This window comes from Protobothrops mucrosquamatus, unplaced genomic scaffold (genome assembly GCF_001527695.2).
Source record: "Protobothrops mucrosquamatus isolate PMUCROS unplaced genomic scaffold, P.Mucros_1.0 scaffold_196, whole genome shotgun sequence".
In the NCBI taxonomy this organism is placed as follows: Eukaryota; Metazoa; Chordata; class Lepidosauria; order Squamata; family Viperidae; genus Protobothrops; species Protobothrops mucrosquamatus.
The window spans coordinates 56407-77217 of NW_015386272.1; the positions used below are offsets into that span (position 1 = coordinate 56407).

Sequence of the window (20811 nt, forward strand, 5' to 3'; positions counted from 1 at the left end):
AAAATCCATTCATTGGGATCAAGAAGCCCTTTTTGTTGGAAGTGGAAGACAATTTTTAATAATTCTTTCTCTACTCCAGATGGCACTACACAGCAAAGACAATGACATTTTTCTTTCTCTGGGTGTATTCATGAATAGAAGTTAAGGAAACTCCTACCAACCAAGAAAATAAAATTCAGCATTCATAGAATCATAGGATTGGAAGGGACCTATCAATCACATCAATAAGATGTACTTTTATTTGACAGAATGTAGCAAAAACATTTGATTGACAAAAGTAAAAAAAAAAATCTATTTTTTGGTTTAATTTTAATTGATTTAAGCTATCTCTAATACACATGGCATAACTAGAACAACATTTTGAGCTAAGGTTATAGCAGAGATTTATTAACTCTAGAAGTATTAAGCTAATAGTCATAAAACATGCTCATGTTAATTGTCACTATCCATTTGAGCTTTCATAAAAAAATCAAATTTGTAGCGCTCTATATTAAATACATTTAATATACACATGCTAAAAGGAGGAATACTTAAAATTTATTTAGTTTGCTGCAATTCTATTAATATTGCTCAACTTTCTGATTCCAATTTTCACAGCTCTTCTTGTTCACTACGTTCACAGGATGAAACCCAGCGATTTAGGATCAATTCCTTTAAAAAGACAGACATGGGTTATAAAATATGTAAAATATGTAAATGTGGTTGCTGAATAATACTGTTAGCTAATGTATATTTTCCTATTGAAGAGATAGCATTTGGGTTGCTTCTACCTTTTGTAAGTATTTGATTCATAAATACAAAATACAAACCGGAGACATGATCATTGGCACAATTATGAAAACTACTGAGACTATTAGTGGAAATGGAAGAATGATTCTTTCCTAAATATTGCTTCCCTGTGGCCCACATATAATGGTTGCTTCATCTCTAAAGAAGGTTATAGTTGATCAATGAAAATACAGACAATCCTCATTATTTTGGAAGGCCATATCTGTGAATTTGATTATTTGTGAAAATATTTTTGTCATCCCGAAATCAGTACCTGCACTACTATCACACTTATTAGCAGACAAGCAGAATGTAAAATCACTAGAATTCCCCAATGTGCACATTCCCAATTGAGATTTCGGCATTCGGTAATTTGGTATTTATGGCATTTTTACAGAAAGTAACTACCACTAGTAATTGCTTGTACTAGTTGCAATAGCACTTCCAATGGTCATTTGGTTGACCTTCAGATTTTTTTAAAGATCAACCTACTATTTGATGAATGTTTTACATAGCTGAGATCTAAGGTGTTATTTTTAGAATTGTGCATATGAGTTTTTTTTTAAAAAAGCCTTTTCTCTTTGAACATATTATTCCAGGATTGGGAATGCTTCATAGACTTCTTGTGATTTGATAGGGCTGTTTCATTTCAAGATAAGCTCAAATTCCTTTAAGATTAAAGAACAGAATATTTTTCATTCAAACCATTATTTTCCATTGTTTATTTTACTATATCAAAACGTATTTTTGGCACTGCTCTTTCAAACGCAATTACAGGCAGTCCTCATTAGTGTTAACAATTGAGATTGGCAACTTGACTGTTAAGCGGTCGCTAAGGGAAACTGTGGGCTTATGATCTTATTTAAGCTTTCCTTTGTTTTACAGACCTGAGAAGGTTGTAAATCTAAAGTTGCAAAATTACTTTTTCATCACTGTCATAACTGCAAATGGTTGCTAAACAAAGCGGTCGCTAAATGAGGTCTACCTGTAACTTATTATTGGACAAATTTTAGTTTAATGTATCCGGATCATGCATCATTCCTATTTCTTCGGGAGAAATGATGTATTTTAATCTGTTCTAATATATATATGTTGATTTTAGAGAGCTGATAGTGAATAAATGATACAGTATGTTTACTATAGCAGTAAACAAACAAACAAACAAACAGTTCCATTTTTATTTCTGACAAAACATTAAATTGGGAGGAAACATACATACCTGGACTTTCATTCTTTTGAGACATTCAGGTGAAAGCATTTCTTTTTCATTCATATCAGATGGCTTAATCAAATAGCAGAACATGAGTTCCTGGTGACAAATGTTATCAAAATGTCAAGTAAATGTAAATATAATAGATGTTTCTCCTGAAAACTTCAAATTAAGGTTCATTCACTCTTTATAGCAGTAATGGGACAGACAGCATCTATTATTATAATTAAAACAAGGGTAAAATAGTCCTTTTGTAAGAGGGTGTTTTAATCAAAGTCTTCTAGTTTTCAAAAGAGCACTGGAAGCTCTTGATCATTTTACTGCACCCGGGGAAGCTCCAAACCATTAGGTGATTTTCTAGAGCTAATTTTCAGTGGAACCCCAGGTGAGAAAAATGCTTATGTAAAATCAGGGAACCTAGAAGGATGTGTAGCACTTTGTATTCAAAGCCAAAATGTACTTTGGAGAGTGCAGGGATGGAAATATTAGACCTACCTGGAACTCCTGAAAGCAGCTCTGCCTTTTCCTAGGATTATGTGGCTGCCTATTGCAGCCCAGTCCTGTTTGGTGTAAGGAGTTTAGGGCATATATTGTATTTGTGCCCCTGGGTCTCCGAAAGCATCATTTGGCTTTAAATCTGAAGTGGTGCAAAGTCCTCAAAATTGTGTTTCTTGGCCTTCAGAGATAACCTTCATCTATAGTTACTATAATTCAGTTGCTTCCTTCCAGCCATTTACTCTTTCTAAAATGTACAGTGGGGATTATCAACTTTTATCCTAAATAGTATATTGGGACAAACTAAACGAAACTATATTAAACTAAATGAAATTATACTTGAAAAGTGAGCTGAAAAAGCACTGGGTAGAGATAAGTATTCAAGGAAACCTCAATTATTAGAGAAATACAATCTGAACCACTCGAGTTCCCTAAAAACTAGAAAGCTGAAATTCAGTATAGCAGCAGGCCACCACTATGAAAGTTTAGTCTTTTTTTCGCTCTTTTCTGGGAAAATGGAATCTAAAATCTGCTTTGTGTCAGTGATGAAATATTAAAGATGGAAAAGAAGAGAAAATCCATCACAGCAGCCTCAGTCAACCAGACCACATTTGTGATTGCTTTACAATTCACACACTGCAACATTTATATGAAAGATGATTTTCCACTGTTAACCAGAAACATACACATATACACATACTCTCATTTATTGCAAAAGTACTGCAAAATTATTTTACTACACGCTTTATATAACTTCTCCTACTGTACTTAAAGTTATACATCCATTTTCCTCCATAGCATTTTTGGTGTATTTTAAAATAATTCTTCTTATTGGCTACCTTGGAAACATTTGCTGTAGTTCTGTTCAATCCAGACAAAGTTTTCCAACTGAATGGTCTGTGCAACGATCCATCAAAATCATCATTAATTAATTCAGCAATCACAGAATAGCTGGAAAATAACCCCCAATATCTTTTTTTTAGAATGAAAAAAACATGTATTCAAAAATCACAATCAAAATAGCTTAAATATTGATGGCTCCTTCAGCATAATGAAAGAATCAATTCAGCAAACAACAGTATATTAGATTTCTTTTCATATTCTTTTAAGCCTCTTTTCTGAGATTAGTAAATTAGGGATAGTTTCCCACAGTATACATTCAAATAGACAAGTAGACTATGTAGATTAAAGCTAAGGTAAAATCCAATGTAATATTACGATGAGGGCATTTATACCCTCCCGTGCCACCAAAGCCATTTTCCCCCTTTCCAAATCACTTCTGGACAACAGCGAGGGTCCCACAGAACAAATATTTGTGAGGAGAGGTACTCATCACCACTCACTTCCGTGTTTTAATTACTTTAATTAGTAGAAGGAGCAACACTGGTTTGCCTTCATCAAAGCAGCATTTGAAGACTACAAGGGCAGCTTTTAATAAAATGCATACTGACAATACACTATAAGTATGCCAAAATCAACATAAGTTTTCTTTGTTTGAAATTCCTATTATTGAAGTGTTTGAGACCCTTATTTGAATCTCAGGGCATCTTCAGGGCTATTCTGTGGATAACAGAACACTCCAGTGTAGGATTGGTTATCTGAATGTTCTTACTGAAGATGGCTACCCATGGGGTGCCCTAATTTGAGATTATTCTTAGCTTCAGCTTTGGAAAAACAATATTCTGAATTATGTTAAAGCAAATTAGAAACAAACATATAATATTTTCAAATAGTATCAAAATTAAACATAGTACATAGTAAAAATGAAAACTATATCCAAACTTTAATGCTATACCTGGCATGGTAAAAAGGAAGGCCTTTTCGATATAGCACTACAACAAGAATAAAATGAACATTCATTTATTACAAAAGTCATGTTTTTTGTTCTCAGTTATAACAAGATAAGATTGTGGTAACCCATTATAAAACTTTGAGAATCTAAACCACTTTATAGTAAGATGAGCTTGTATTCTAACCAGTTATAACATGAATGTACTCAAAATAAGTGGAACTGATACCACATTCTTATTGAAAGTAAATTGATTTTTTACTTCTACCTACTAAAATTTTCACATCAGTAACCCTTAACTGGGCAAAATGGTGCATCATAGGGCAAAAACTTTTGAGCCAAGATACCTCAGTGGGCTAACTTACAGTATGCATCTAAAAACTGGGTGCCATGATTCCCATGGAACTGAAATTTGACAAATTTTATAAAACAAATATGACAATTTTCATAAAGTATTTTATGACATAATTTATTTATTTATTTATTTATTAAATTTATATACCGCCCTATCTCCCTTACGGGACTCAGGGCGGTGAACAGGCGATACTAAAAACCACAATAATAAATAAATAATTTCTGTGCTAAAATCAAATTAAATGACAGGCCTGTTCTAAAAACACCCCATACAAAACCCCCACTAAAACATAATCAAACTTAATCAAACTACGCCAGGCCGGCCGCACGGAATAGATGGGCCTTCAGGGCTCGGCGAAAAAGGCGCAGGTCCACAATAATACAGAATGTCATAAAATATTTCTAGTGGTCAGTTCTTAATGTCTGACTGTGCTACACAGTTCAAGTGGGCTTTATTCAGATGCACTAAATATCTCACTAAAATTTTAAGAACTTTTCAAATAAATTAGAAGCCCTGCCATTGTTGAAGGCGTTGAGGAACCTGGAACCTTATAAGGAAACAATGAGCCAAAGGATCACAGGCTGTTTAGTATAGTTTTACTGATGTACAGTAAGAAAATATAATACATCAACTGAACCTGCCACTTAATACATAAATACAATCTTATATTCACAGAATAAAGCCCAGCATTATTCTTTGCCAACATTTTTCTCCAAGCAGCACAAATCCATAAAATGGGATTTTTAGTCTAAACACACACAGGGAAGAGTACAGCTGCCTTCACATAATATATTCCAAGAATATGACAAGCAGACGTAACTATACTTAAAATATGTCAATATTCCTAGCAGCAGAACATCAATCCCACTAAAGAATGATTTAATGTTCAACCCCACTAAAGAATGACTGAATGTAAAGAAAGAGGAACATTCATATGTTCACAAGTGAATGGACCCACTCTTGTACAGTTACTACATTAGGTGCTAATAATGAAAGAATACTACTTACACAAATCAGTTCCATATTTCAGGCCAACTTTAGGGACCCATCCTTTACTGCGGAAGTAATGATAAGCCATGTAGGTAGCCTTAAAATTGGGTTGTGCTTTACTAAAAAGGTCCCATAGCTTCAAGATAGATAAAGGTGCCTTAAAAACACAACCATATTATTATTGCAAATAAATATATTCTACTATTATAGAAATGTCATAAATAGTGCTTTGCAAAATTATAAAAACAAACAAAATAGAAGCCAAGTGTGAAATTAGTTATAAAAAGCAGACAACAGTAGTTTGGTAGGGCTATTATTTCACAATGATAAAAGTTCGACAATAATTTCTGAAAAAATTGTCCTATACATTTTCTTTTTAAAAAATCATTGCCTCATACTTGTATAGACGTTGACCAGTCAGTTTTAGGCAAAAATATTACTTCAGGAATGCAGCCAAAAATTATTTACATACACAAATAAGTAAAATTATTTACATGAACCAATAAGTAGTATTGCTCCTTTATATTAAAGGAAAAATAATAATAATAATAATAATAATAATAATAATAATAATAATAATAATAATAATAATAATAATAATAATAATAATAATAATAATAATAATAAAAAAAAAAGTTGGAAGGGACCTTGGAGGTCATCGAGTCCAACCCCCTGCCCAGGCAGGAAACCCTACACCATTTCAGACAAACGGCTGTCCAGTCTCTTCTTAAAAACTTCCAGTGTTGGAGCATTCACCACTTCTGGAGGAATGTGCTTCATTATTTGCTAATAAGCAGTACTCCAATCAACAGAACTCAAGAATTACTACTGAAAACAGGCATTAACTTACCTCGTTGCAATAAATATTTAAACATCCCAGAGCATAGACCAAGAAAAAAGCCTAAAAATGACATCAAATAAAATTAGTTTGTGCATGTTTGAAATACTAGAGTGCTAGGAAAGCTTCCTTATATAATTAAAAAGGAAATCATATTTAAAGATACACAATTATCCTACAATATTTACAATTTGATAAGAAAATGGGATTTAGTTAGATTTATTTACATCTGAATAAGCAAGTATACGATTACAGAAACGTATTTCTATAAAGCAATGATAATAACAGAGACATTTTCCTAAGCAAGTTAAACCGGGGAAAATAGGATATTCTTTCCCTTATGTACTACCACAAAATGGAAGCAGTCCAGAGAGGAATAAACTTCCATTGTGTATATTAGTGCTAAGCAACAGAAATCCATTGCTGAAGGAGGAAATCAGAGTAAAATCTCAAGGAACAAAAAGGAAAAAGAATATGAGGTAGTAAGACTTGGTGAGTCAATTTTTGCTATCATGCAACATCCTGGTGGCAGATGGATTGGTAACTCCAGATAGTTGCTGCTTAATAAAACTTCCCACAATGGAAGGGTTTGCTAGACATTGTTACTTTGTTGCTCCAATTATGCATGCATCTATTTAATCTCCCAATCTTATACATTTGCCTGTAAGTTTTCAGTTTAGACTTATAAGGCTTTTTCCTAATACGGAGATGCAAAGTAAGAGAGAATATAAAACTTACCTCTTCTAGACTGAGTTGCAGATATTCAAAAATCCTGAAAGGATTTCTTCTGCATACTAATTTTGCTTTTTTAATTAACTACAAGAAAAGTAATAAAAGTTATAAGGAAGCAATCAAAACATCTCTGTAATTTACATAGCATCAGCTAAAGGTCATCCATCATAATGTATTATATTTCCTTTGTGTTGTAAGACATCCTTTTGATTTTTTTCGGCTTTTCATTCCTAAATCCTCAAGCTTTTGCTCTAACATTATAGTAGTAGATCTGCAGGCAAAGACATGACTTTCTGGATGTTCCTATTCAGTCTCATTGGTTTTACAACATGCTTTGGGTAGGACAGAGGAATTCAACAGGACTCCTGAAGTAAACTTCAAATTAAGCTATGATTACAGAATAAATGACAAAGATTTCTTGCTGATATCCATCAAATGATTAGTTTCAGAATCTCTTAATAAAAAGGGATAAAGGACATCTATAAAGCAAAATACACAATTTAATAATTTTAAAATTGACTTTACCATTACCGTTATAGCAAGCTATACTTACATGCAATTTTTCACTGGTTTCCTCTTCCATACACAAATCTGATTCTTTTTCTTCTATTAATACAATCTCATGGTCATATTCACTGTTACTGAAACAATGAGATTCTGGTTCAACGTAACTGTCTTCTCTGGAGCTATCATACATATTGAGAGAACATTGTTGTGGTGAAGGAGTTTTAGCTAAAATGTTAGGGTCTGTTATATCTGATTCACTACAGTCATGTTTGACTAATGGATCACAATGTGAATTATCTCTGAAAGACATTGTGTTATTCCCATTAATTTCAGATGAAGTCATTAAAAGCTCTGGTTCTTTTTTATTAGCTTCCATTTTAAATGTTTCTTCATCTTGAAATCCATTATTTTCTCTTGTTTCTATTCCCAGATTAATTTGTTTAGTATAATTTTGCATGATGTTGTTAATTGTGGAGTCATCTATTCCCTGTTCTGACAGACGTTTTTTAGCCCATTCAACACAGTGCTGGTATCTGGAGTAGAAGAAAACAGAAAGTATGGGCTCATAGTAAGCAGACGTTCTGAATAAATGTATGGACAATATAAAAATATCTGTAAAACAAATGATCACTTCTCAAGTTTTACTGAAGTCTTGGGTATATTAGGAGCCCCTCTTTGAGGGACATGGGTGGTTTAGAAATATGAAAAATAAATAATATCTAGTTTATTTAATCATATATTATATATCCCTGGATACTCATAAATATTTTTATGTTTATTCTTATATTGCACAACATACAAAGACTACAAGTATGATTGTCTTTCTGGGTTAGTTAGGATTGCCTTATGTGAGAAATCCACACCTTCTGACATTCTCAGTGCTGCACAAAGACTATACTATTATCCACTCAAGGTTTCATCTTTTGATCAAGACAATAGAGCTAAGTGGCATTGAGACAAATACATTAAAAATTCACTACTGTAACGTGTGTGTTATTGAATGATGAGACCAGTAATTTCATTCTTTTACTCCATTTCTTTTATGATTGTTGTATTTATTTATTTTATGTGGAAGTTACTCTTGCAACTTGACCATCCAGAGGAAGAACTTGTAGATAAAATAAAAAATATTACAACAATGTCAGATTGGAATTGTAGAACTGAATCTGAATTGCAGCTTGAGTTCTAGGGTCTTAATTACATTTAGGATACATTTTTAAGGAATATTTGAGAATTATTTTTTTTAAAAAATGCAATACATTAGAGGAAATATTTAATTTCATCATTTATTTGTATTAATTGTTCAGAAGGCAAACTCTTTAATTAGAAATTATTACATTGTTATTTGAGAAATCAAGATTTGGTAGTATTATTTAGAGATAATGGCTATATTGTGCATTATTTTCCCACAGAGAAGGCTGGGTTTTCTTGACATACTGTATACTTTGACTATCCAAGTAAGCTTTTACTGAAATACCGGTTTTTAACTGAAATGTCATTCATGGTGACACTGAATCTTACTATTTTTAGTTCTAGCAACTAATACTCTGCTGTTGCCTCCTTGAGGTCAAAGTGCCTCAAGTGGTTAAATCAAAGAAGACCACCAAGGTGGTTATGCTTATTTTGTGTTTCTTCCACAATCATTTCCATTGTAAGTTTAGAGGTTCAGCAACAATTCTAGTTTCTTGTGGATTGAAACTGAGATGAACCCAGAGACTCATGTAATTCTAATCTTGTAATAGAGAATGGAAATGAGACCAGAGGCAGCGCGTGATCATCCCTATAGGTCAGTGATGGCAAACCTTTTAGAGTCTGAGTGCCCAAACTGCAACCCAAAACCGATTTATTTATCGCCGGGTGCCAGGTGGGTGTCGCCCACAGGGTGGGCATGGCTGTGGTGGGCATGGCAGATTGGATGGGTGTAGCCAAGGTGGGTGTGATCACCTCGATGTTGCTCGTGGGAAGGGACGTCTGTGGGGGCCGGGCAGGGTTGGGGGAAATCCAGGGCGTCTCTGGCAGGTGGGGTGGTGGGCAGGAGGCTTGTCCTGCGGGGTGAGGCGAGGCAAGGCGAGGTAGGGCAGGGGTGCCATTGTCACACCATCAGCCCCTGCACACAGAGGCCAGTGAGCGCATGGGTGCTGGGATGCATCCGGCCATGTGAGACCTCGGCGAGTTAGCGGGCGGCTGGTTGAAGAGGGATGGTTGCCATCTCCGGGGCATAGCAGGCATGCCCACAGAGAGGGCTCTGAGTGCCGCCTCTGGCACGCGTGCCATAGGTTCGCCACCACTGCTATAGGTAACTGCCAATGTCATTAGATTCATGGTATCAGAAAAACTTTGAAATGTATAATGCTGGTTTCTTCTTGACTGGGATATGAAGTATGCTTCAGAAAGAATTACTGATGCCCGTAATGTTTGACGATGGCTGCCATACTAAATTCCAACACTTCCATTTTTAAATGCTTGAGTTGTTTGTTTAGGATTCAAGATTGCTCTGATGCCTGCATTCATCTTTTGAAAAAAACATGGAATAAATTCCATATTCAAGCCAAAGTATGAACACTATTTCTAAGATTCTGCTAACACATACTTAAATTTGTGGTTTTTCAGCATATTTCTTGAATATTTTTTACATTACTAGGAAACAATAGCAATGTCAGATGTGACTTTCACAACAGAACTGAATAGACAAGCAAATTCCGAAGAGTAATTCTCTGAAGCAGTATTCCTCACCTAATGATCTACAGTAAACTGTGATCTGGTCAAGAATTCTTTAAAAAAATGTTCTCCTTTAGCTTTCTGGATTGCTTTGACATCACAATCTTTTTTTTTTACTCCTTTTTAAATTTGGATAAGGATGTATACAGTAATTTCAAGAAGAAGAAAGGATATTTTGTAAGCCTTTATGATTAGCAGAGGATCTCTAACTGTATAAGCAACTTGTTTTTGCTATCAGAGGTCAGACTGAAAGGATCCAGCAGGTTTAAATATGTTGTTCTTTACAAGGCTTTTTTCTGCATCCCTAAATATAGCAAAAAAGGGCTACTCTAAATTTCAAGCTCCCATAAAGAAGGAACTCATCATTATTGCTTAAGAACGTTAATATATGCCCCATTCTCAGACAAATATTTTTCTCTCTAGATTAAAAGTTAGTGAGGAATAAAGCATAGACAATTTTTTTTAAGATCATCCTTCATGAGAACGTATGGGTGCATGTTCTCTGCTGAATTATAAAACCTGGGTCTGAAAAGCTGTAGCTAGTCCAAACTCTACTGCTGACCAAGTATGGCCAGAAACTGTCCTCCATTCAAAAAGGCAAGTTTAAGTGTGCAACCAGCTTAACTGCTCCAGAAGAAAGTGTTAATTCCAAGAAGGAAAATCACCAATAATTCTGGAAAGACAGGCTTTGCTGAAATTATAATTGAAAATAAGCCATAATATGATTTCTTCACTAACCAACATTTAAACAAGTCAAAGTTCCCCATATCAAGCCCTTGTAAAAAAAAGTGCAATTCACCTAGAATTTTTTTTAATTGTTTTCTTGATATGAGAACAAGGAAAACAGGAGACCACGCTTGATGCACTTTGTTAATTCTGAAGCAAGATTCAATATATCATATTGCAACAGATGACTGCTAATCTAATACTCAAAAGTATATTCATGATGTTATTCATGGTAATGAAATGCTTGTAAAAAAAACTACCAAGCTGAGAGAGCACCAAGATCCCACAGTTCAACCCTGAATTACAAATATTCTGTTCTATTGGTAATACTTAAAAGCATATCAAATTAGGCCTTAAATCATGGCTGTCAAACTTGCCGCATCAACTTTTTTCGCATTGCCAGAGCTGGGGTGGGCGCAGCCTCCACCTGATGCAACCGGCCCATGGGCCAGCAGTTTGACACCCTGCTTTAAATCATTGCTTGATAATTTTTGGTTCAGAAAAACCTGTCCATATTTAGATTTCTCCATTTTAATCACTTAATAATTGGAACGATGATGGTACAAAGTTTTAATTGAGGAATCAAAGAGTACTTTGCTTCTTTAAAGTATCTTAACAATGAGACATACTTATTGATTAAACTGTAATTTTTATAGTTAATAAGCAAGCTCAAACTCTAGGCTAGACAAAGCAAAAAAAACAACCTTACTTTTCTGATGAGACGATTGGCATATTTAACTTAGCATCTGCAATAAAAAGTATAGTTACTATTTTATATAAATAATATTTGAACATTATTAACATAATTTGGATACAAGTTTAGAAAGGCATTTATGATATTTACTGTATAATATACAAAATGCTTTATTATGAAAATGACACTGAATGCTGGAAGAGGGACAGTATATAAATAAATGGGGTAAATAAATCTAGAAATATGCTGACCTTGAAATAAATTTGAGAAGTGTAGCTGTCTCTTAATCTGCACAGAGAACGCAAAGCAGCACTGTTGCAATATTGCGTAACCCTATGCCTACCACATGCTTTTTTAATTTATCTGGGAAGAGTCTGAGCTGGTTACTCCTGAGGAAATGGACAGAGGTCCTCAGGGATGCCAGTTTGCTACTTTTGTGCTGGACTGGTGCCCCTGTTGGTTGCATAAGATCCTCTGGGAGGTGACATGCAGTTGGGTCCAAACAGTGATGAATGACTTACTGGAAGATGGGGCAGGGCTACCTCCCTTGAAGGAGGCATTAGTACGCCTATTTCTCAAGAGGCCTTCTTTGGATCCAACTGAGTTGGATAATTTTTGTCCATTCTCCAACCTTCCCTTTTTAGGGAAGATTCTTTTGAGGGTGAAAGGCCAGGTTATTTGTTGAACTGTCTCTCCCAGAATATCTATCTACTTTTTCAATTAGGTCTGATAGGGTGGGTGCATGCCAGATCCCTTCCTTTAAATGTTACCAACCCAAAGGACCAAGAAAGTGTTCCTTCTCTCTACAGCCCATGCCTTATGAAATACCTGGCAGGCCTCCACTCTCCTAATCTTTTGAAAGACTTTAAAGAGCTGGCTCTTCCTGCAAGCATCGGAATAGGGTGAGGCTAGAGCTCAATTCAGTTGAATGTGACTGTGTAGGAGAGTAGTGCCAGGAACTTGGGGGAAGGGGGGGCAGGAGACTGGTTGTTGCTGTTCTGTGATCCTGTCCAGGATTCTGGTATATAAGATGGAGCTATATAAGTCTTATATACACACATGGCATACATACTTCAATTTACCTTTCCATTTAGCAGTCATCATAGGATCTGAAATACTATATTCTGGTCGACTTCTTGAAAGAATACCTTTTCCAAAAAATCCCTAGAAAACAAGCAAAATTATGATAGCACTCATTAACAGAACATTTTTTGTTCAGACAGAAACACAGGATAAGGATCCAAGACTGATTAATTTAATGGCTTATACAGATAAAATGAGCCAAAAATACCTTGCTATATAGCTGTTCTATATCTTCAGGATTCTTCACAATTACATTGTTATTTATCAATTCAGCCCGGCACATTTTATAAACTCTTCCATGACTGCCTTCTATGGAAGGAGAAATAGGGAATGGAGAATCATATGATTCATATACTTTTCTTTTCCTTCTTGGAGGATGAAAAACTGCTTCTGCCATTTTGTATTATCGTTCTCTTTCAATGGAAGTACCTGAGGGTAAATAGCATAAAGAAATATTTGATATATTTTGTTATGCTCTAAATTAGACATGTCAAACTTGTGATGTCACATGACGTTGCACAACATATTGGGACGGTTTTGCCATTGCCGGCAATGGGCTGGGCGCGGCTTCCGGATGATGTGTCCGGCCCAAGGGCCGGCAGTTTGACACCTCTGCTCTAAATTGTTTACATTGTCCAAAGCTACGCATAGGTATTCTTCACTTAATAACTTCCCTGTTAAGGACCATTCAAAGTTAGGACAGCACTGAAAAAAATAACTTTATGATCAGTCCTTGCAGTTATAATCTTTACAGTGTTCCTGCAATCATCATTGAGATTCAGGCATTTTGCAACCAGTGATGCAATCATTGTAGCATCCTGTGAACACCCTTTCTGTGCTTCACAACCTGCTTCCAACAAGCAAAGTGAATGGAGAAGCCATCAGTAAAATTGCAATCTGCAGTCATGTGATGTTCTTAATGATTACAGATGAGTTGATAGAACTGAGGTCACACATCCATCATAGTCATGTGACATCTCACTAAATAACCATGTTGTTTAGTGATACCAGTCCCAATTGCAGTTGTTAAACAAAGGCTGCTTGTATTTTTAACAGCGTGCAAAGTGTTGCGTAGGTCCAAGGCTTAAAATAGTGGAAATACCAGAGACTGAATATGGACTTTTATGCATGGTAACAGTATGGCTCTTTACTGAGGTATAGGCTCTTCCCAAAACCCAAAAGAAAGTCTATTTTGAATCGAATATAGCTTCAGGGGATGTCATAAAGCCATCCATACTGGAACCTTTGGCAGTAATATGAGCACTATTTTCTTTTAAAATATATCCCCCTTTCTGCTCTATAGCTTAGCCACTTGCAATGCTCTCCCCCATCCACATATTAAACAGGTTGGATCATGCTTAGCATTTCTGGAGGCTGGTGGGGAATGTCTAGTGCAGTGGTGGCGAACCTGTGGCACGGGTGCCAGAGGCGGCACTCAGAGCCCTCTCTGTGGGCACGTGCGCCGTCGCCCCAGTCCTAGGCCTTCAGCTGGGTTTTATAAAACCTTTTTGCTTTAGGCCTCCGCCGCCATGTGCAAAAAAAAAAAAAAAAAGGTTCAATCAGTCAATTTCAACTTTTGGCGGGGAAAAAAAAAGATGTTGCAAAGTTGGGATTGATTGATTGAACTTTTTAGTCCCACCCAGTCTGCCATTACCACCACAGCCACGGCCACCCAATTGGCCACACCCACCCAATTGGCCACACCCAGCCAATAGCCCACACCCAGCCGGCACTCGATGATGCATAAGTGGGTTTTGGGTTGCAGTTTGGGCACTCTGTCTCTAAAAGGTTCGCCATCACTGGTCTAGTGGCTGCTAGATACTGCCATCTGCTCTGGCATTTTTTATAACCTTTCACTCAAAACCAAAATGGGAAAGGGGAAAAAAAAAGACACTTGCACAAGTTCTTCTTCTATACAGACCATAAGCCAACTGAGGGGAAAGTTATAATACATCGCCCCCATGTAGACATGCATTTTTCCATTATCTAGTTTAGAACTGTTAAGAACCTTTATGGTTATTTCAAACAATGGTTATAAATGGGTTTCTGCAGGTATGTCCTACTCTTAGAAAGTAAGCAACTACACATAGATTTCTCTGCAAAAATGGAAGTAACAAGAGCTTGTTTTCCTGAGGGAAAAAAAACAACAGCTCCCTGTTACTTCTAGGTCTGACGCTCAGACTTTCTATGCCTTCTCTAAGGAGGAAAAGCAGGCATGCACTATATGAATTTGTTACTATGCAATACGTTTAGAAATTCAAAATACCCAATTGTTCTCATATTATTAATAATGCTAAAAATTAACAGAATGCTTAAGTCCCTAATTAAGTTGCTATGAGCATTTAAAAAAATAACCTGTATACTGAATAGAAATCCAGTTGGTGCAAGCACAAGAGTCCTGTATCCCTGATTTGGCCTCTAATCCTTCACTTTAAAATAGAATTAAATGTTTTTAAAGTAATTTAAGAAGAGGGGCTCCTTATCAGAGATTTTCTGTAACCATTTTTTTCCCCAAAGGATTGCATTTACAATCAGATCAGAGTCTCTGCTCCGCGCATAGATGATTACGACTGCAGTCCTTGCTCCGTTTGTGCTTTATGGGTTCCCGTAACTCAGGGGTCCTCAACCTTGGCCACTTTAAGACTTGTGGACTTCAACTCCCAGAATTCCTCAGCCAGCAAAGCTGGCTGAGGAATTCTGGGAGTTGAAGTCCACAAGTCTTAAAGTGGCCAAGTTAAGGACCCGTGCCGTAACTGAAAGCGATTATAGCTAAATCGGATTTCAAAGTAATTTCTCAAGCAAGGAAACCCAGCTCCCTGCGTCGGATTCTTAATTCTTGAAGAGCATCCCGCTCCTCGTTCATTCACCGCCCAGATAGCCACTTTTCTCGAAAGCGCCTCCAGGTTTGAAGCCCTGCGGAAATAACCCTGCCGAATGGCGCGTAGTTAAAAAAAGCGAGCCTGGTGCAATCGTGTTCCGGGCGACTCCCAACTAAAATCCCGATGGAGTGAGGGGATTCCGCTTCGTTTGGCCAGAGCCGCAGAGCAAGTTCCCTTTTAAGAAAAAGCCCCCCGCGGAGGGAGGATTCTGCTCCCGTTTCCCAGGCAGCTCCCTTGCTCAATGCAATCCCACCCGCCAGCCCGCCGAATCCGCGTTCACACGACACACGTGCCTAAGATTAAAGGAACCCAGGTTTATCCCCAAAGCCCCATTTTCTGAGTTCGCGAGTTAGAATCCAAGCGGGAACTGAGCTTTGGAGTAAAACATGGCTAAGTGCCCCTTGCAAACGCTGCCAAGGCGAAGTCAAAGCAGGCTAGCACAAGGGCTAACTTCTCGCCGCTTCCTTGGGAGCACCCGCCGACCTTGCTAAACACTAAAGCTACCCAGGTTGGGCCTAGTTAATGCGTGGACAGGAGACCACCCCGGAATCCCAGGGCTGCAGTCTCGAAGGGGAAATCGGAAAGCAACCCAGCGCAAGGCAGTGGCGAACCATTCCGCGCGGCCGTCCAGGAAACAACAAGGCAATCCCCTATGACGTCGGCAGAAGTCGAACCCGACCAGAAAGAAACCACCCGGTTTACTAATCTCCCGACATACTGTTATAGCCGAAGATCTTAGTTTGACGACTGTTCTCCTTTACGGTCCAACGTGGTTGTTGTGGCAACGGAGAAGCGCAGCAGAAGGCCGTTCGGAAGATGGCGTGGATTTACGGCTCGGTTGCTGAGGCAACAAGAGGGGCGAGGGAGAAAGCGCGTGATTACGAAGGGACGTCAAAGGCTTCGTCATCGCTGTTTGTGCAACCACGTGCCTTTCATGCGGTTGACTCGACTCTGGAGAGGTCGAAGGAGGGGAGGCTATAACGAATGGAGTCTAGTGCTTAAAGGTATTGCACGTCTGTTCGTTGCAATGGTGCATCGGGATATTATTTCTGCAGATCTCTGAACACGTCTAGCTATTTCTTTCTCTGCAACAGTTTAGTTTTCCAGCCAGCTTTTCCCAAAACTGTGGATTTATAATGTGGATGTAAAAGCACTTTAAAATGTCAAAAAACGTAGTGATGCATAATAAATTGGATGTCTTTTTAGGATTCTGAGGTGCATATCGCACACAGAGGCATACACGCATTGTGCCTTTGGGTCAGTGTTGATTCTTGGGGAGTGGTCTACATTTTTCTTGGTAAAAGTTTTTGATAGTGATTTATTTTTGCTTTCTTCCTAGTCAGTAGCTGAAAATCATCCAGCTGGCTTTGTGCCTAAAGCAGGACTAGAACTCATGGTCTCCCCATTTCTAGCTTGGTGCCTTAATTACTACCTCAAATTGAATCAAATATCTGAAATACAATGAATATAATGGAAACACTATAAACAATACAATTGAAATGAATAAATATCATGAATATGACTATTTGGAATATAATTAAATTTATTTGCTGCCCGTCTTGCCATGGGGTTGTTTTAGATGCTTTATAACAAAAAAAGAAAATTTAAACAAAGTGAAAGTAAAATAATAGAACAATAAAATAAACCAGGGGAAAAAAGGAAAATACATCAACATGACTAGTAAAAATGTGGGTGAGTGGGGAGCTATTTTTCAGTTTCTAACAAGGCTATTTGTACTTGTTCTCTGATAATGCTTTTGGCAATAATTATCTTAAAGATCAAATTTGTGCTTTAAATTTTTTTTTGGGGGGGGGGAGGCCAGAAAATAATACACCGCAGTAATTTTAGTTCCAATAAGTATAACAACATAGAGATTTTACAATTCATGGAGACTGTCTTTAAAAGTTTGAAATGCCCATTTGTTGCCAGAAATAGATATGTGTCAATATATTTAGCTGGGGTTAATAGCAGTTCACTTTCTTTCACAGTGATAACAAAATTGCTCAAGTTTAACAGCCCATTTAAAGAAAGGTCAGTAACCTGGTGCATAACATATGAACTTCCTTTTAGAGGTCAGAATTTGATGGAATCATTTGGAAATACTTCAAGTAGTATTACCTGTAATTGCTTTATATTGAGTTTTGCAGTTGATACAGCAAGATGAATGTATATTGCATTGACCTGGAACTATAATAGACTTCTATATCAAAACAAAGATCTCCCCCTCACAGATTAAAGGAATACCAAAAAAACTGCTCCTTGGGAAAAAAAATGGCAAGTTAAGGACAGCTCGACTGAGGGTGGAGCTAATGATCATGACAGAACGGTATGATAGTGAGTGAATTGAGTCTTCGTGATTCCTTTCTGGACAAGGAGACCACTTGGGATTGCCCACAAGTGCTTCAGACAATTACTCCTCATGAGAAGTCTGCAAGCCAGTGATCTCCAATGGGTTTAGAGCTCTGATAACTGAGGGAATGCCGCTGTAGTCCAAACCACTGTCAGTGCCTTTAAAGATATAGGGTTCACATACTTTTCTAATCACTTTTGTAAATTGCTTGTTAAGATTTTCCATAACATAATCCTATAACAAGTTTTGAAATATCCAAAGCCATAAAAAAGAATAAAATAGGGAAAGCATCAAGGCCTGATGGATTACCAAGTTTATACTGTAAGAATTTTAAAGACCAACTTTTTCAGTCACTTAAAAGCATGATGAATTACAGGGATCTGCTATGCCAGAATCTTGGAAAGGGGCTAATAGTGCTTTATTACCAAAGGAAGGATGAGATTTAATTTTAAGAATTATAGATTGATTGAATAATGACTATGAAATATTTACATTAATATTTTCTGATAGAGGAAAGAGGATTTTATAGGACTTTATTCATGATGACCAATATAACTATTAAGAGATAATCCCAGAATTGAGCCGGTTCCAGATTGTGGTGCTAGCGGACATGCGGAGGGAGCGCTCTCTCCGCCGCCCGGTTTCCCTTCATCGGGTGACCATGAAAAGGGTTGTAAGTCGCCCTGGAAGGGCGATGACCGTGAGGAGGACCCTCGACAGATTGCGGAAGGGCAATAGCCCTTCCGTTTGATCCAAGGCAGCTCCTTTGGACCGACGGAGAAAAGATCGGCCATCAAAATGGCCAATCACTAAGCCGTACCAGCCGAAAGCCAAAATCACCACCAAGCACAACGAAAGCACCGCAGAGGAATTGGGTGAGACCTTACCTTACCTTTCTTGTATCCCAACTATCTTCCTGTAAAGCCTTCTGAAATTCCTTCCCTGCTTTTAACATAGCGGTGTCTGCCTACCTTGGGAAAATAAAGCTTTGAAAATAAAATAAAAGAACAACTAATCTAAACACCTAAATAATTGGACTTGTACTTTTTGGATATTTGGGGTCCCAAAAAGTTCCTATTGCTACAGGGATCTATTACCTTATCTATTTATTAAGTTGGGAAAAAAATTTTAAACTGGAGAAAAGCCTAACTTGTGTCTGAAAAAAGATTTTATATGCTATCGGGGATATCTTGTGGTGAAGTCTGGTACAGCAAGTGAATTTCTTTGACTGTGAGGCCTGCTTACTCTCTAGATTTGTCCTTCGTACTATCTAAAAAAGATAAGAATTTGAAACAGCTGGGTGGTGAAAACAACTTCTAGGAATAGTGGAGGTGGACATTTGCTGACTTTTATTAAACATAGCCTCCACTAAAGGACTATCTCCAATCACCACAGAAATGGAGGAATTCTACCCACAACTTAATATAAACTCATACTTAAAAAAATTCTTAAAGTCACTGAGCTAATGAATCCCAGAGTGAAAGACAAAGATGTCACCTTAAAATTACAAATTGAAGCCCAGATTTCAACTGATGAACTTACAATCAAAAAACAACAGAAGAGGAACAAATTAATATCAAAGAGGATTCTACACAACAACGTACAACTTACAGAGAACTTTGACAGTCAAACCTTGATTTCAATTAAAGAACCTGCAACTCAAAAAGCAACAGAAACTGAAGAAAGCAACACTAAGAGGGTGCTAAAGATCAACAAACATACCATATTGAGAACCTAGATAATCTAGACAATCAAACAACAACTGCAACACCGGACATGACCTCTTATTTTAGCCAGATGAAACTGGAAGAAGAAGAAGACCAGACCGAACTGATGATAAATATTTTAAATCAAACATGGAGATTTGAACTATTAGGGCAACAATCTAATGACCAAAAAGGGGCCAGTTCCTTTGAAAAATTGATAACTGGATGTTCTCCCTTGATTCAAATAACATGTGTAGGAACGAAGGGAGATCCATCTGAGGATTTAAAGGCACTGGCATGGAAGCCTGCTTGGCACAAAACGAAAGCTAGAGTTAGACTTAAAAATGGGATTTTCTTTCTCTTCCTTTTTTTCTCTTTTTTGTTGACTGATAATGGAAGAGCTTAAAATCTTACTTAATGGGCTAAGGAGATCTTTAAAGATATTGATTTAATATTTAGGACTTAGATTTATAAGGGAAATGAAAATTAGCCATTAGATTATAGTTTTGAATTGTAATACAGAAGTTGGTTTGTGACAATAAAAAATATTTTATTAGCAAATGATGAGATACTAGGATGAGAAATAGAATATACTTGTGAAATAAAGTAAGAATGTAATTAACTGAATAATATGTGTATTTTAGATATGATAACTATTTTGTAATGAAATAAGGAAAATTTGGATTACCCGAAGTCTAAATATTATGGATATTAAAGGCTAAATTGGAACACTGTAATTGAAATTAGGTAAAACTTAAAAACAGGTCTTGGATATGTATAAGTAAAATTATATTGACAAATGTATTGATTGATTGAGCTATAATTAGAAATGTATTAACTTGAATGTGATAATAAGGGAAATAGAGAAGGAACTTTTAATGATGCAATCTGAGATATGTACGAAAGATTTTGTTACTGGACTATTGATTACCCAATCACCACGCTGCTTCCTAAGCATTTGGATGTAAAAT

General features: G+C 36.8%; 1 protein-coding gene across 3 annotated transcripts; it reads right to left on the bottom strand.

The window, feature by feature from the left end:
* Window positions 1–19: 19 nt before the first annotated feature.
* Window positions 20–16600, bottom strand: TSEN2 (tRNA splicing endonuclease subunit 2). 3 transcript variants are annotated; one of them, XM_015824870.2, is made up of 12 exons: window positions 16503–16600; window positions 13114–13334; window positions 12905–12986; window positions 11838–11874; window positions 7731–8217; window positions 7184–7261; window positions 6458–6508; window positions 5626–5764; window positions 4269–4305; window positions 3313–3424; window positions 1988–2077; window positions 20–651 (listed from the first exon to the last, which is right to left on the bottom strand). In XM_015824870.2, exons 2-12 carry the CDS (start codon window positions 13300–13302, stop codon window positions 592–594), a joined length of 1362 nt encoding a protein of 453 aa, XP_015680356.1. In that variant the 5' UTR covers window positions 13303–13334; window positions 16503–16600; the 3' UTR covers window positions 20–591. The 3 variants fall into 3 exon arrangements, with proteins under 3 accessions (XP_015680356.1, XP_015680361.1, XP_015680357.1); XM_015824875.1 differs by having other exon boundaries at window positions 7731–7818; window positions 16503–16599; XM_015824871.1 differs by lacking the exon at window positions 16503–16600 and having other exon boundaries at window positions 13114–13350.
* Window positions 16601–20811: the final 4211 nt, after the last annotated feature.

Excerpts from the sequence above, each read along its gene's own strand:
- TSEN2 (XM_015824870.2), bottom strand. The coding sequence starts at position 13,302 with ATGGCAGAAGCAGTTTTTCATCCTCCAAGAAGGAAAAGAAAAGTATAT. Across the intron at positions 12,987-13,113 it reads TAGAACAGCTATATAGCAAG|GGATTTTTTGGAAAAGGTAT; the intron begins GTATTTTTGGCT and ends CTTGTTTTCTAG. Across the intron at positions 5,765-6,457 it reads TAAATATTTATTGCAACGAG|GCACCTTTATCTATCTTGAA; the intron begins GTAAGTTAATGC and ends TGTGTTTTTAAG.